We start from the raw sequence: 15,054 nt of genomic DNA, 5'->3' as shown, positions 1-15,054 counted from the left end.
TGGTCGCTGACCGGCACAGTGATGTTTTTTGGTTAGGGACTCATGTGTATCAGAAGACCTGCATGTGGTACATGAGGCAATATGGTTTGGCCAAATTATATACTAACTTCTGATGTTGGTTTTAAATGTAGCTGAATAAGCTTTCGTGTCAGCCATGGGTGCGATGTGCAGCCATTTCTGTCTTTTTGGCTTGTGCATACAGTAATATGAACATATTACTCCCATGTGCAGGCTAAGAAGTAATGACACCCTTACTATAAAGTATCTAGTTGGCTCCTAAGTTATATCTACAAATGTTATTGTTTGGATACGGATCATCTGAGCGCCGTTCCAGGCACTGACCTTACACTGCATTCCATCACAGTTACCAAGTCAGTCATCTGTGTCTCAAATCAGGCTAAAAACTATGTGGTTTGGTCCATCAGACCCTGTATGTGCAGAACAGTCCTTTGAGCTGCTGTAATCCATATCTCTAAAAGCTGCCAAAGGGAATAGTTCTCCAGTCACAGAACCACTGTGCTACATGCCATACAGTGCTGGTCTAACCGCACACACTCCCCTATATCAGAGGGGAATGAAGTTCAGCTGGGAGTCATTATGGGTGGCATTACAGCAGTGTCTTTGAGACACAATGAGGGACATTTACTAAAGGAGCCTAATAAGTGCAACTATTTTAATGGGGATTGGTGTGTATTTTGCTCTAATATCTTGTGACTGATGCACTAAAATGTAGCACTGCCATAGTAAATGCATCTAAATAAAAAGGTGCAACTATATAAAAATTGCGCAGTTTTATTCACCTGGTTCTGACCAGACATAAGCTTGCGCCTGTTTATGAGACTTTTTAAAAATCCCGGATTATGCAAACTTTTGGGTGAATACTTAAAACAGGCAGATTAAAAAAAAGTCGCATCTGAAAAAATATTCACCTGTCGAATACCGGTTCATAAATAGAACTTAGACCAAAAATGGGTGAAAAATGCAATTATTCACCAAAAATTAGGCGCAAACCCCTTGATAAATGTCCCCCAAGGTGTTCTATCTGAAAGTAGCACAGTTATAGCTATACCATACACCTTCATACACCTTTATTTTTCTGTCTACGTTTAGGAAGTGTTCTGAAGCTTTTGTTCCAAGTATCGCAAGACTTCTGTATTGCAGTATCCTTTTGTTTTCACACTCTCCTATTGTCAGGGTGTAATATGATTAGAATCATGACAGCCATGGAGTGCCCCGATTCGACAAATAACACTCCATGTAATAGAGACAACGATCAACCAATGAAACGATCATCGGCGGATCGTTTCTTCAGGCCCTGACCTAAAATCATTGGGCGCCGACCACAAAACACTATGGGGGAGATTTATGAAGTCTGTTTTTTTTTTACACCGGGCTTACAAATGTCCCCGCAGCTCCGGAGCTCAGGGGATTTATGTAGAGGTGCATTGACTCTACATAAATCCAGAGCGCACGGAGCCCGTCCTTTGAAATTTTGAAACCTACACCAGCTCAGAGTTGTCGTAGGTTTCAGTATTATTTTTCTAATGATAATGAAAAAATGATAAAAACAGCGCATGCAGAGGCTGCGTCCCCTGTGCGTGCAGCCACACCCTCTGTAACGTCCCCTCTCCGCCCCACTGGCGAAGATGCAGATAGGGCAGATGCGAAAAAAATATTTGCAAAAACAGTTTGCGAATATTTTTACACCAATTTGCCCCATCTGCGTCTAAAAAAGGCATTTACGCCTTTTCATACATGTCCCCCTATGTGTAATAGCAATGTATAGCTGACAGCTGAAGATTAAAACAGTTTACATTACCTGTCCACGTTCCATGTCCAGCTTCAGAGTGGCTTGTCGAAGCTGACAGGCCACTCAGGCAATCACTGGCCGTGGCGTACCAGGTCAGTGATTGGCCGAGCAGCCTGTCTAAGCACTGAAGTTGCGGCACATAAGACCAGGGAGAAAACAGAGAACAGAAGACCGAGAACGTGGACAGGTAATGTATTGGGCAGGACAGATTTGGTCAGCTCTCCTACAACACCATTCACACTAAACAGGAGCACGTTGCTATTGCTGAAATTGCAAACACACAAAAACACACAAAAAAACAGCTCACTACAATGTCAAGACCCAATACAGAGAAAAAAAAAATCACTGAAAGCCGCCCCCCCCCCCCCCCACTGCTAAAAAAATCTCCACAAAAATAATAAGGCTCTTCTTTACCATTTGCAAATAGTGTAAACCATCCCACCACAATGGTGGCCTCATGCCGGGATGGACCCACATATCCCACATCTCCTCTCCCTGCTTCGCAGCTCTCAGCAGTGTGTCGGAGCCCTGGGGGAAGGAGTGGCCTCTCGCATAATGATGCCTGCGGACACAAGGGTAGTGGCCGGAGTAGGGAGCCTAGTGATATACTATGCTACTTATAACTGTGAGTGCTCATCAGGACGTCTCAGAGTAAAAAGAAGCACTTGCAGCTCCCTGGAGGGGGACAAATGGGTGCAGTCCCAGAATAGTGAACCTGAGGGAGGTGTGGGAAGGTTCTGGCACAGGGGCGCACCATCACTGGCAGGTGCAAGCTGCTGTAATAGCCAGGATCAGAGATAAATTATGCCATTTAAACCCCTAAGGTTCCACAGTTAACAGTAACTGCTGCCATGAATCACTGCCAGGGGCGTAGCTAGGATCCATGGGTCCCCACAGCAAGAAACTGTACGGTGCCTTGTGAATTCTGTATGCCCCCCCAATACTCACCTTGGCAGTGGGTACCATAGCTACCACGGAGACAGACCGTTTGCGGGTGTGTGTGTGTTATAGCAGATGCGGGATCACCGCCTCCTCCCCCTGATGGGTATACTCCTTTACAAGAATACAAGCCGTTACACAGGTACCTAACCTTTCCTGACCTATTATACAAATTGAGTGTGCTCACTGTCGCTGATTGGCACTGTCACAACTACGTCTATAGTGACGCATTATGTTAAATGAAACATATTTCCATTGTACAAGCATTACTTAAAATGTATTGCTTCAGAGATATAGACTCAGTAATCTCCCCCATGTGCTTCTTAGCTTCATAACCTGATACCCTAGGTAACAGCCCGACAGGCATCCTCTTTCTTGTGTCGCACATGCTCAGTTCAATCACAGTCACATGATCTGTCTCATTAGTACTGGCAGTTGGTTTTCAATTCACTTGCAGACAAGGGGGATTGTGGCAAAGTATCTGCACTGCACTACTAGCAGAGAAGATGTCACTGGATGTAACTGCACTATATTCACTTTTCATTGTGTACATCTGGTAGCCATTGTCTGTTCACTGTATTATATACAACCGATTATTTACAGATATGATATGATATGCTATGGGACTTGTTCCCCTTGTCACTAGTGTTGCATCAATCACCTAAAGCAGGGGTGGGGAACCTTTTCCATGTCGAGGGCCGGTCGGGCATTTATAAAATCATTCGAGGGCCGCATACCGTGCGCGGCAGTTAGTAGCGGGGGTTTGCAGCACCCAGGGCAAGGCAAGGTATTGTTCGCCTAGTGCCCCTGCTATTGTAGTTAACCCCCAGCCATGTCCCTGGTAGCCTAGTTAACCCCCCCAGCCATGTCCCTGGTAGCCTAGTTAACCCCCATCAGGCATGTCCCTGGTAGCCTAGTTAACCCCCATCAGGCATGTCCCTGGTAGCCTAGTTAACCCCCATCAGTCATGCCCCTGGTAGCCTAGTTAACCCCCATCAGGCATGTCCCTGGTGGCCTAGTTAACCCCCATCAGGCATGTCCCTGGTAGCCTAGTTAACCCACATCAGTCTTGTCCCTGGTGGACTAGTTAACCCAGCGTTTCCCAACCGGGGTGCCGCGGCACACTGGTGTGCCGTGAGAACCCGCCAGCTGTGCCGCGGGATCCCGGTCGGAAATTAGAAACTGTCCCTTTAATATCCCTAGAAGCTGCGGCCGCGCAGCTTCTAGGGATATGCCGATGGATTGATGTTCCGCCCGCTCACACAGTGAGCGGGCGAAACATTCAATCGCGCACAATGTCAGAGCAGGACCTGTCAGCGTCCTGCTCTGACATTGACTCCCATAGGCCGCGGCACTTCATGCCAGCAGCCTATGGGAGGCCGGGACGTGACCTCTCCGGCAGGCGTGATGATGTGACGTCATCACGCCTGCCGGAGGTTCAGTCGCCGCGGCTCACAGGACGGAGCCTGAAGAGGAGGGAGAACACACAGCGCCGATTAGGTGAGTATGATGGTTTGTTGTTTTGTTTTTTTTAAAACTATTGGTGCATATTCTCATACTGCAGGGGGCATTATATGGGGGCATACTGCAGGGGGCATTATATGGGGGCATACTGCAGGGGGCATTATATGGGGGCATACTGCAGGGGGCATTATATGGGGGCATACTGCAGGGGGCATTAATATATGGGGGCATACTGCAGGGGGCATTATATGGGGGCATACTGCAGGGGGCATTATATGGGGGCATACTGCAGGGGGCATTATATGGGGCATACTGCAGGGGGCATTATATGGGGCATACTGCAGGGGGCATTATATGGGGGCATACTGCAAGGGGCATTATATGGGGGCATACTGCAGGGGGCATTAATATATGGGGGCATACTGCAGGGGGCATTATATGGGGGCATACTGCAGGGGGCATTATATGGGGGCATACTGCAGGGGGCATTAATATATGGGGGCATACTGCAGGGGGCATTATATGGGGGCATACTGCAGAGGGCATTAATATATGGGGGCATACTGCAGGGGGCATTATATGGGGGCATGTGGCTCAGGGAAGAAACAGAGTGCTGCACATCACACCTATGGCTGATACTAGTGCCGCTTGGCTAAATAAAAAACACATCAGAATTTTGTGTATGAATTGATCAAGCCATACTGCCCCATGTACCTCGTATATGGGGGCATACTGCAGGGGGCATTATATGGGGGCATACTGCAGGGGGCATTAATATATGGGGGCATACTGCAGGGGGCATTATATGGGGGCATACTGCAGGGGGCATACACCCCCATCAGGCATGTCCCTGGTAGCCTAGTTAACCCCCATCAGGCATGTCCCTGGTAGCCTAGTTAACCCCCATCAGGCATGTCCCTGGTAGCCTAGTAAACCCCCATCAGTCTTGTCCCTGGTAGCCTAGTTACCCCCCATCAGGCATGTCCCTGGTAGCCTAGTTATCACCCCCATCAGGCATGTCCCTGGTGGCCTAGTTAACCCCCATCAGGCATGTCCCTGGTAGCCTAATTAACCCACATCAGTCATGTCCCTGGTAGCCTAGTTAACCCCCCATCAGGCCTGTCCCTGGTAGCCTAGTTAACCCCAATTAGTCATGTCCCTGGTGGCCTAGTTAACCCCCAACAGTCATGTCCCTGGTGGCCTAGCTAACCCCCATCAGGCCTGTCCCTGGTGGACCAGTTAACCCCCATCAGGCATGTCCCTGGTAGCCTAGTTAACCCACATCAGTCATGTCCCTGGTAGCCTAGTTAACCCTCATCAGGCATGTCCCTGGTGGCCTATTTAACCCCCATCAGGCATATCCCTGATAGCCTAGTTAACCCACATCAGTCATGTCCCTGGTAGCCTAGTTAATCCCTCAGTCATGTCCCTGGTAGCCTAGTTAACCCCCCATCAGGCATGTCCCTGGTAGCCTAGTTAACCCCCCATCAGGCCTGTCCCTGGTAGCCTAGTTAACCCCCCATCAGGCCTGTCCCTGGTGGCCTAGTTAACCCCCATCACTCATGTCCCTGGTAGCCTAGTTGTCCCCCCCATCAGTCATGTCCCTGGTAGCCTAGTTGCCCCCCCCCCCCATCAGTCATGTCCCTGGTAGCCTAGTTGTCCCCCCCATCAGTCATGTCCCTGGTAGCCTAGTTGTCCCCCCCATCAGTCATGTCCCTGGTAGCCTAGTTGTCCCCCCCATCAGTCATGTCCCTGGTAGCCTAGTTATCCCCCCCCATCAGTCCTGTCCCTGGTAGCCTAGTTATCCCCCCCCCCATCAGTCATGTCCCTGGTAGCCTAGTTGTCCCCCCCATCAGTCATGTCCCTGGTAGCCTAGTTATCCCCCCCCATCAGTCATGTCCCTGGTAGCCTAGTTATCCCCCCCCCATCAGGCATGTCCATGGTAGCCTATTTAACCCCCAAATAAAAAAAAATAAACATCCCTCTCACCTTTCCTCCGTTCCCACGCTGTCCAGGTCCTCTTCTCTCCCAGGTCCTCTGTGCCGGTCTTCACCTGCAGGCGGCGCGCGATGAAATGACGTCATCGCGCGCGGCCCGCAGGAGACTGAAGACACGCGCCGCTTTGGAGGAGGAAGGAGCCGGCACAGACAGCATCCTCCGGTGTCCGCCAGCTGTCACAGAGCATGCTGTGTGCGCCGGCTCCTTCCTCCTCCAAAGCAGCGCGTGTCACAGGGGAGCCGCGGGCCGCATCGGGAGGTCTCAGGGGCCGGATGCGGCCCGCGGGCCGGAGGTTCCCCACCCCTGACCTAAAGGGATATTTCCATCTTGTAAAGACAACTTCCTGGCCCCCTCTGGCCACTGGAGTTGGTCAGGAATCCGAAAACAATACAATGTCCATTAAACAACAAAGTCCATAAATTTATAGTTCTGTATTACAGAGTCAAGTCACTTTATTTGTGTACCAGATACGGGATTGTATTTAATAAAGGGATTGCAGCAGAAACGTATGGCGTCTTTTCAACCTGAGTTGAAGTGTACCCATCATCAGCGGTGAATTCCACTCTGCTGACGGAAATTTCGGTCTCAATGGCTAAAAGCATGCATGAGACCTTAATGCACGTGACCCCCTTTGAATCAGAATGGGGGCTGTGCTTTATGTTCTCATGCATATTTGTGGCCGTGGCAAACTGAACTTCTGCCCGCAGAGTGGAGTTCTCTGCTGACTGGTACACTTTAAAGGGGTATTCCCCTTTTCATATGTTGCTTCCCATGGTGAGACTAACAATGCCTTTCATATTTGTTATTATCTATTCAGTCTCCTTCTCCCAGTTCTGAGCTGCTGCTTTCTGCTGAAGACACAAAAAAGTGTGAACTTTTCTCTCCGTCTCCCACTCCCCCCTTCCAAGATGGTTGATGTATACAAGTCACTGACAGGCTTTATCCGCAACTTTTTAGCTTCTTTCTAATGCTGGGAGGGATAATCCAAAGTCAAGTTGCTGAAGAACTCACTGTGATTAATCCTCCTATCATTACAAAGTGTCAAATAAAGCTGTCCAGGGACTCATTTACATCTGATGCAAGGGGGCAGGAGGGGGAGATTTTTGTGTCTTCAGCAGAAAGCAACAGCTCAGAACTGGGGGAAGGAGAGTGAATAGATAATAACAAGTATAGAAGGAATTGTTAGTCTCATCATGGGTGGAAACATGTGAAAAGTTATGCTTGAGTGGAATACCCCTTTAAAGGGAAACTATCAGCAGGTTAGACAAACCTAACTTGCTGATAGCCCTTTATAGTGCCTGGGATGCTGAGAAGGAAGGTATGTGTCTTACCTTCCTCCTCGGCGCCGATCCTGCGCTGTTAGTCGGGGTAACCTTTGCTTCGGTGCATTGTTAGGAGCACTGCCGCGTCATCCGGTCCAACTGCTCCATTGATTATCATTAGAAGTAGAGGCCCAATGATGCCGCAGTGCTCCTAATGTGGTATCCCACCACGAATGTTTCTGTTTTGAACACCCCTCGCAAAAGCCTGGTACCTCAATAGTAAAGTAGTGATGAAGTCATGTAAGTTTTGCCACTAGATATCAGTATTATGTATATTTATGTATGTATATTGCACAGCTGTAGTCATGTAAGGGTTATTGTGTTGTATCTTGTGATTCTGTACACCAATGAGAGAGACACTTTCCTTCTATCTATTTCTATCCTCCTTTCTTCTCACACTCTCTTTTCCACCACTCACAGGAGCTGTTCCATACACCCTGTAGGAAGTAGTCATATATGGAGAGGAAGTGTAGTTCAGTTCTTCTCTGATTCTCTGAGTAGCACACACAGATCAGGCATCCCCGCTGAGCTTGTCCCATCCCTGCTGCTGTTCCCTGTTCCCTGTCCTCAAGATGCAGTGCGTGCTAAACACTAAAGAGAGGACAAGTCAGGGATCACCCCAACCCACGTCGTGAACATCTCTAAAAGTGAAGGACAGTATCCTAGAGCAGAGGATAGATCCAGATAGAGCAAAGCAGCCAAGAGCCTACATACTCTATCTCGCAGCGCAAGTGACACCGAAAAACTTCGGACACTTTGCTCAACTAGGACTGGGGCTTGTGTCACTCTGATAGGATGGGTACCCCGACACTGCAGGGAAAAGGTGGTTTAGCGACAAAGGTTGAAACACTGGCACAAGTATTCTTCTTCTTTCAAGTATTGTTCTTAAGTATTCTTCTCCTTCTTCTAAAGTTCCGGCCGAGCACAGTACTACATTGTGCGGTGACTCTCAAGACAAACTCCTCTCCACTACTCTGAACTCTCTATTCTTCTCAGCACGCAACCAAGTCAGCTCTGCTATCTTACTTTCTATCTCGGTATCTCTCAGTACAGATCTGGTAAACGCAAGTCTGTATCTCAACAGTCATTATTTATCTTTATCACAGAAGACTTGCTAGTAAAGAAAGTTATAGCTATATGCCAACGACCATAGAAGTGGCGTCACGAACAGGTGACTGGTCGCAGCTGCAGGGCAGCCACCACACTAACAGTGCACGTGAGTGAAGATTACTCCCCTTTAAGTCCTAAACACATGACACATAGGTGTAATGATCAGTTACTAAAGTCATGGAGCCTGCACTATATAGTAGTTTATCATTGTATTTATATGGAATTTGGAAATGTTCAGTATAAAATAGGAGGTTATGAGAGTACAATATGACCCCATGGACCTTTATGGGTGCCATAGTACATCATGAGCATAAGCCGTTAACTTGAAAGAGTATTCCCATCTCTAAAGCGACTCTGTACCCACAATCTGCCCCCCCCCCCCCCCCCCCCCCCGAAACCACTTGTACCTTCAGATAGCTGCTTTTAATCCAAGATCTGTCCTGGGGTCCGTTCCACAGGTGATGCAGTTATTGTCCTAAAAAACAACTTTCAAACTTGCAGCCCCGTGCCAAACGGCCGTGGCCTAGAGTATCTGTGCCCTAACCTTGCACCACCCCTCTGTCCCTCCTCCACACCCTCTTCATCATTATGAATGCCACTGGCAGGGTTTTTCCTATTCCTCTGCAGTAAACACTGCACAGGTGCCTTAACGATCCAGCCCATGTGCCGTGTTCACACAGCTGATGAATAGGAGAATACCTGTCTGGGGCATTCCTAACAATGAAGAGGGTGAAGAGGAGGCACAGAGAGGTTGTGCCAGCCTAATGCACAGACACTCTAGGCCACGCCGGTTTGACACAGGGCTGCAAGTTTAAAAGTTGTTTTTTAGGACAATAACTGCATCACCTGCCGAACGGACCCCAGGACAGATCTTGGATTAAAAGCAGCTATCTGAAGGTACAAGCGGTTTGGGGTGGGCAGATTGTGGGTACAGAGTCACTTTAAGGAAAGAAGCCACTCACCATTAATACAGGTAACAATCCACCTTTGTTCGAATCAGCTGCCTGGCAGGGGCGGCCCAGCTGAAACACAATAGAAGAAACTTTCCAGCATTGCGGTGTATTTCTAATCAATACGTCTTTATTGCATAAAAGAACACACTCCATAGTCCTCAGACCAACATGTTATTACCATGACTAAGGGCCTGTGAGCCTGATCCAAGTTGGTCCCAGGACTATGAAGTATGTTCCTTTGTGCAATAAAGACCTATTGATTGGAACTACGCTGCGTTGCTGGAAAGTTTCTTCTATTGTATTCCAATCTTGAGTCAAATAAACAGCGTAGTTTGTAATGCTACTCTGGTGGAACCCACATTTAGCATCATGTCATGAATGTCTGACCTAGGAATACTGTATAACAAAAGACTGACTACAAGAGTGAGTCAATGCAAAGTCAGGCATGGTAACAACATTTATTCTTAAAGGGGTACTCCGGTGGAAGTCTTTTTCTTTCAAATCAACTGGATTCAGAAAGTTATATAGACTTGTAATTTACTTCTATGTAAAAAATCTTCCAGTACTTAAAGTATTAGCTGCTGTATGCCCTGCAGGAAGTGGTGTATTCTTTCCAGTCTGACCCAGTGCTCTCTGCTTCCACCTCTGTCCATGTCAGGAACTATCCAAAGGTGGATTTGCTACTGCTCTGGACAGAGGTGGCAGCGGACAGCACTGTGTCAGACTGAAAAGAAAACACTACTTCCTGCAGGACATACAGCAGATGATTAGTACTAGTTACTAGTACTAAATAGAGGTAAATTACAAATCTATATAACTTTCTGAGTGTACGTTCACACGTACCGGACCTGCAGCGGACTTCTCGTTGCGAATTCACAGCGAGACCAGCTGCGGATCCTTGCCCAGTAAACTCTATGGGCAGACAAATTCGCACCAGGATGCAAATCCCGCTGCGAGTTTGTCCGCAGCCCGCCCTGTTAACTCCCGGAGCCTATACTTCACCTGGTCCCCGCTTCGGCTTGCTTCAGGGCTCCCGGTGTCTTCACATCCCGCTCGTCCAATCGGCGGACTGATTGGCCGAGAGGGACGTGCCGAGAACCCCCGGAGCGGGGACCAGGTGATGTATAGGCTCCAGCGGCCAGGGGGTTAACGGGGCGGACAAGCTCGCAGCGGGATGTGTATCATGCTGCGAGTTTGTCTGCCCATAGAGTTTACTGGGCAGGGATCCGCAGCAGGGCTGTGAATTTGCAGCGAGAAATCCACTGCGGATCCGGTACGTGGGAACGTACCCTGAAACCAGTTAATTTGAAAGAAAAAGATTTTCCCCGGAGAACCCCTTTAAGTTTAAATTACAAATGTAACTGAAAGTTTTCAAAAAAGAAACACTGAATAAAACATCATTTTTCTCACTTTCACTTTAAAACTATAGAATTCTATACAATCTACATATCCAGAATCAAACAGTTCAGCCGAGACTTATGTAAGAATAGCTAAGCGTGCCGGGCTCCCTGGAGTGTCGGTTTCCTGCCAGATGTTGCATGCGGTGAACAGTTATGAAATGTGGGTTTGTTTACAATTACTGACTTCTTGGTTCTGTACCATTCAGCATCACATGCCATAGCGGCTATGGGGGAACTACAAATTCCAGCATACTCTGCTGTAAAACTCTCTAATTCAGTGCTGCAAAACAACAACTCCCATCTTGCACAGACAGAGTTGTCCTTTTGCCACAGCCGGGGAGTCACAGGTTTTGGAACACTGCTTTAAAGGAATCCAGGAATCGAAGGACAAACTCAGCTCTGCTACATCCATATCCAATCTCATGTTAGATGCGTTGATAAATAATATTTATAAAATTAGATTAGTAACTGATACCAAACACATACCGATCCCTTCAATGAAGATGAAGCCCGTGATGATTAATACAGGATGCCAGTTAAATTCAGCATTGCCTCCATCCCATGCCAGCCCGTCGCTGTAGTGCAACACCCAGACCAACACGAAAATGACCAGCGTGAATCCCAAGACCAAGGAAGACACGAGGAAATACAGAAAACTTTTGTAACCTTCCATCTTTCCCAGCACATACTCTGCTAGTGAGCTGACTGTGTGTAGTGGTTTCAGTGAGCCAGCCAAAGGGCCCGCACCTCCTCCTCCTCCTCCCCTGAAATGATGGATGGAAGGAGGGGAAAGGATAGAGGAGGGTCACTCCCTGGGAGAACTTACTCAGTAGATGTGTGGCAGAATAACAGAGCTCTAAGATCATGTTGTGCAACTTCAGTCTGGCTGCAATCCCAAGGCGCTTTTGTGTTATACTGTAGGTGCTAGTTACCTTGTTCTCAGCGCAGGAGGAAGAAAAACAATCACTTGGTAAACTTTGAAAACAATGACGCTACTTCATTTTGTTCTTGTAACTAGCGAAACTACAGAACATGAATCTAACAAATTGGCCGTTGCTTAAAGGAGAAGTCCGGCAGATGATAAAATCCTGCAGCTGGCAGGTGGAAATTAACTACAAGTACTGACTTACCTCTCCCTGTGCCTGCGGTGAGCCTGGCCGTGGGACCCCCGCAGGAAGGCATTTCCCCCTAAGTTGTGATGACTAGAGATGAGTAGACGCTCATCGGCGCTCTCTCCTCATGCCTGTGATCCCGGCCGCATAGTTGCGATCCCGTGAATATGCGGCCGGGATCACAGGCATGACGAGAGAGCAAACTGCTTTCGGATCAAAAGTCAGAACAGTTCGCTCATCTTTAGTGCTTACGTCATAACTTGGGTGGGGGGAAGGCCTGTCCTTGCTGATGGACTGGCCACTCAGCCAATCGGTGACTGGAGCAGCATCCCATCCCATCCCAGTCCCTGTCTGGCTGAGCAGCCAGTCCATCAGCTTGCTTGTGAGGTGTCAGCTTCGGAGATCCTGGAGGTCAGTCCCACTGCTCACCGAGGGCTTGGGAGAGGTAAGTTAGTACTTGTCAGTCAATTTCTCCTCTGCCCCTGTCGGATCTTTTATCCACCGGACTTCTCCTTTAAAGAAGATGTACCATCAGGTACATCCACTTTAATATGACCCATAGATAGAACGGCGCCTTCACGGGGAAGCCGATGCCGCGGTCCGTTTTTTGAACCGCAGCCCGGTTCCCGTGTACGGCGCTGTTCTATCCAGGGGTACCGGGCCGGGGCTGAGGCACTGGAGGCAGGCCGACCCACCCCCAGTGGGAGGGAATTCCCTCCCCTCTATGACGCAGCTCCTTTAGAATCATGTACCTAATGGTACGTCCTCTTTAATTTAGACGCATACTGTATGTATCATGAGCGCAAGAATTTTTGTGCTTTTCATGTGCTTGGCAAGAATCTCTGGTCCAAGCAAAAAGTTTCAAAAATGGCGCATCCGGGCATAAACTTCTCAAAAGTAGCACAAAGGTCTTGATAAAAGTTGCTTAAAAACTTACACTTTGTGGACAAACACCAAATCACTATTACATGTAGTGATGCACATCCGGCAACCACTGATTTTAGGTTCGATGACAGTTTTTTTGGCTGATTGAATGATCTGCCACTTCGACCTGATTCAGCTCTGTGTAATAGCGCCCTTCGAGAGTTTCATCTAGGAATTTGGAAAACACTTGGAATGACTTTTACAAAACTAAATGAATTGACAGCTAATTCATTACAACTGGGTTTGGCAAATCCTACAGTAGATTTCCACATTGTACTTGAAACCAATAAGGCCTAATTCACACATTCTGAGGGGGCGGCAGGGAGCTGCGGGGGGGCTGCCCAGGTGATCGCTGATCGTCCGGGCAGCCCATAGGATATAGCAGCGTCTGCTGCCGACGCTTCTATTCAACGGAGCGACGGCAGCAGATCGCTGCTATATCAGTCGCTTGTTTTTCAACATGTTGAAAAAAAAAGCGACTGCAACGATCAGCCGACATGAACGATGTTGGCTGATAGTTGCACTCTATTCCATGGGACGATTATCGTCCGTAGCGGCCGATATCGGCCGAATACGGACGATAATCGTTCTGTGGAATAGGGCCTTTAGGGCCCATTGATTTCTATTGGACTATTCACACTATCCGTAGTTTTACATATCCGCAAGAAAATTAGACATATACTAGTGTAGACCGTAACTGTGGAACAGTTAGCCAATAGAAGTCTATGGGATCAGTATTTTTTGCAAACATTATGGGGGAAGTGGGGGCAGGCAGGGCCGTATTTACCACTAGGCACCCGTGGTCCGGTGCCTAGGGCAGCACCTTGCAGGGGGGCAGCACCAGGGGGAAGGGAAAAAATATTTTTTTGTTTTTAGTTTTTTAGTCTCCCACCTCCCATTCAGACTTGGCAGTAAATCTGGTGTCTTTTCCATTGGGGTGTGTGTGTGTGTGTGTGTGTGGGGGGGGGGGTATGGTGGTATTGGTCAGGTCTGGTATCGCCAATCGGTGCTTAAAGATGGGGCGTCTGCAGGTTTAGTGCCTAGGGCAGCAGCAGTTGTTAATACGGCCCTGGGGGCAGGTGATAGGTGCTGTGCAGGCTGTGGCTGCTGGAGAGGATGATGGCAGGGGGACACTGAGGGACACAGGGCACCGGAGGGACACTGAGCATCCCTCTGCCATCATCCTCTCCAGCAGCCACAGCCCGCACAGCTCTGGGAGTCGGGTCGTGACATCAGCATGTTATCCAGGAAGTGACATCACTATGTTATCCAGGAAGTGAAGCCTTGATGCAGTAGAAAGTGCAGGGAAAAAGCACTTTATGTGCATTTCCCGTAATAAGTGTATATTGGGGATTTGTATAACTTTTGGGGGGAAATACAATACTTCAATAAAAATGTTGCCGGTCTTCTCCTTTCAAAAAAATATGGGTGAGGATAGCCATAGACCAGAGTGGAGTCCTGATCCAAGGCCTCCCTCAGACATAACTTTTGCACAACGTTTTTTTTGCAGCACTACAAAAACACTACAAAAACTCCCAGTTTTTCCTCCTTTTTTGGAGTTTTTCTGGCGTTTTTCTATTCTAGTGTAAATAAGTATACATGTTTTTTTTCCAATACAAGTCATGTGATTCTTTATTAGAATTTCTATTGAAGAACTGGGTAAAAAACACCAATATGCATATAGATATGACGTTTTTACACCAGACTATACTATAGAAGACTCTGGGGGAGAGATGACAAATGTAGGCCCTGCTGCAATAAAAAAAAAAAAACTGCAAATGCACAAACATTGACAAACAATGCCAGAGCAAAAAACGTCATGTAGGTGCTGTATTTGACCCCCAAAAAAGCCATGCACCAAATCTGATGTTTTTAGTGGCATTTTCCCCCCCAGAAAAACATCTAGACTAATTTCAGTCTATGGCTATGTTCACACATAATATTTCCCTTAGTTTTTTGGTCAGTTTTTTTTTCAATCAAAACCAGGAGTGGGTTGAAAACACAAGAACTGTGCAATTTTTT

The 15,054-nt window shown here is 47.8% G+C and overlaps 1 protein-coding gene across 1 annotated transcript in view; it reads right to left on the bottom strand.

The window, feature by feature from the left end:
- Positions 1–11,748, bottom strand: part of CYBRD1 (cytochrome b reductase 1) — a 39,334-nt gene extending 27,586 nt beyond the window's left edge. The window contains exon 1 of the mRNA XM_069982902.1: positions 11,483–11,748. Coding sequence (XP_069839003.1) covers positions 11,483–11,669 — 187 coding nt within the window. The 5' untranslated portion in view covers positions 11,670–11,748. The remainder of the gene's footprint in view (positions 1–11,482) is intronic.
- Between the last annotated feature and the right edge of the window lie 3,306 nt (positions 11,749–15,054).

The sequence above is a fragment of the Dendropsophus ebraccatus genome, chromosome 9, assembly GCF_027789765.1.
Source record: "Dendropsophus ebraccatus isolate aDenEbr1 chromosome 9, aDenEbr1.pat, whole genome shotgun sequence".
Lineage (NCBI taxonomy): Eukaryota > Metazoa > Chordata > Amphibia > Anura > Hylidae > Dendropsophus > Dendropsophus ebraccatus.
Note: the sequence above shows the minus strand (reverse complement) of the source record. Positions and strands in the feature narration are given on the sequence as shown.